Consider the following 1,823-nt stretch of genomic DNA (forward strand, 5'->3'; position numbering starts at 1 on the left):
CACACACACACACACACACACACACACACACACACACACACACACAGCTTGAAAAGCTGATCAAACACTCACATTATTGACAAAATGCGAATGATATCACCTGGCCGGTTGTAAATGCCTCAGGATTTATTGGGCTTTAGAGGCAGTTGGTTTTATGAACAGCCAAAAGTCCATTTGTGGGCTTTAGTCAAGAAACGCAAGAGTGTGGATTCTTCCAAATGTATGTAACAAAGTCAAAGAGATGTTTGATATCAGGGTTGAAATTCTGAAAACAAAATTTGAATATACTGTACATACATTTGAACATTAAAATATCTAACAGATGATGTTTTCCCTCTTTCCATCTGCTGTGAGTAGGTACTTTGAGTGCTGTATGCTAATCTAAAAACATTTCCATTTGCATGTTCCGGGCCTTGTTGTGTAAAACGATGTGCAATTCACTCAATTCAATTTGCCAGCTTTTCCAATTTTCATCTCTGCAGGCATAGTGATTTCCCCCATGTGTTAATCACAGAAGTGTTTCTCTCCAAGCGTTACGTTTGGAAATGCAAAATGTGAGTCAGTCTGGTGTGCTGTCCCGTTTAGTAACTCTGCAGCTCTGGGAAGTTTAAAATGCTGTAGCATACCTTAGTTCCATTGCACACTTTAAATTTTGGCATTTTCATTTTTATTTCCTCCTCCTGACGATATGCAATCTAGTGTTTTTTGTCACACCGATTTTGCTAATATGGCAGTGTTGGTCGTTCAGTCCAGACTGGAATATCTCTATTATATAAGCATTTTCTACAGGCATTCATAGTCCTCAAATAATTAACCCATTGGTGATCCCCTGACTTTTAATTTAGCACCGCCATGAGGTTGACATTTCCTTTTCCCACTTTACATTCAGTGCTCATCAAAAGTTACAATGCTAACAGGCTAAACTAACATCGTGGACATTACCATAGAAGCATTACCTGCATAATCTCACGTTAGCCTTGTCATTGTGAGCATGTTAGCATGCTAATGTCTAAGTACAGCCTCAGAGCTGCTAGCATGGCTGCTAGAGTTTGGCTCTGTCTTCTTTAATAGTGAAATATATTACTAAAAAAGGAGAACTTCAGCAAGTACAAAAGTACATGTAGCCAAAAATGCAGGCAATTTTAGGATAAAATATCAAATAACATTACTGGACTGTTAAAAGAGCTTGTTTTGAAGTATGTATAGCTAGCTAACATACTGCAGATAGATAGGTGGTTTTCACCTAAATTCGTCCAAAAACACACCCTCATGTCTACATTATGTTATTATAAATATTATATTTTACTAAAATGTAAGAATATGCAAGCAATATAATGAAGACAACTCAGACAACTTTTAATGATGACATGCTATGAATGTGAATCTTCTCACTTAACCTCAAATGGCAAAAAACTCACCTTTCCAATCTCACTCTTCAGCTTATACTGGTTCAACTGGATACAGTCCTGTGATGGGGAGAGGGGGGCAATAAAATATTTAACATAAACATGACAGAAAGAATTATTTCGTTATCTCAAGCAACGAAAAACAGGGTAGAGTTACAGGGACTAAACATCCATATAAAACATGTATATATGTGTTGAGAGACATTTATTTCTGACATGTAAGGAAAAATGCAGTCCATAGTTTCTGTTTACGGTCTGAAAATCCATTAGTGTGCTACTGCTTAAATGGATGGTTTTCAGTTCCATAGCAACCACTGCTACAGCACAGAGTCAGCCAGGGGCACGACAGAGGAGAGAAGACCACAGCAGGACACGGACGGGGGGGGAGCATTTCACAGGGGTGTGTGCTGAGTGGTG

The 1,823-nt window shown here is 38.5% G+C and overlaps 1 protein-coding gene across 2 annotated transcripts in view; it reads right to left on the bottom strand.

Annotated features, from left to right (window-relative positions):
- The window catches only part of camkk1a (calcium/calmodulin-dependent protein kinase kinase 1, alpha a), a 61,279-nt gene that overhangs the window by 28,996 nt on the left and 30,460 nt on the right, over nt 1-1,823 (bottom strand). For both annotated transcript variants that reach the window (XM_032532933.1, XM_032532934.1), the window contains exon 3: nt 1,419-1,466. In XM_032532933.1, the coding sequence (XP_032388824.1) occupies nt 1,419-1,466 (48 nt within the window). The remainder of the gene's footprint in view (nt 1-1,418; nt 1,467-1,823) is intronic.

The sequence above is a fragment of the Etheostoma spectabile genome, chromosome 13 (genome assembly GCF_008692095.1).
Source record: "Etheostoma spectabile isolate EspeVRDwgs_2016 chromosome 13, UIUC_Espe_1.0, whole genome shotgun sequence".
In the NCBI taxonomy this organism is placed as follows: Eukaryota; Metazoa; Chordata; class Actinopteri; order Perciformes; family Percidae; genus Etheostoma; species Etheostoma spectabile.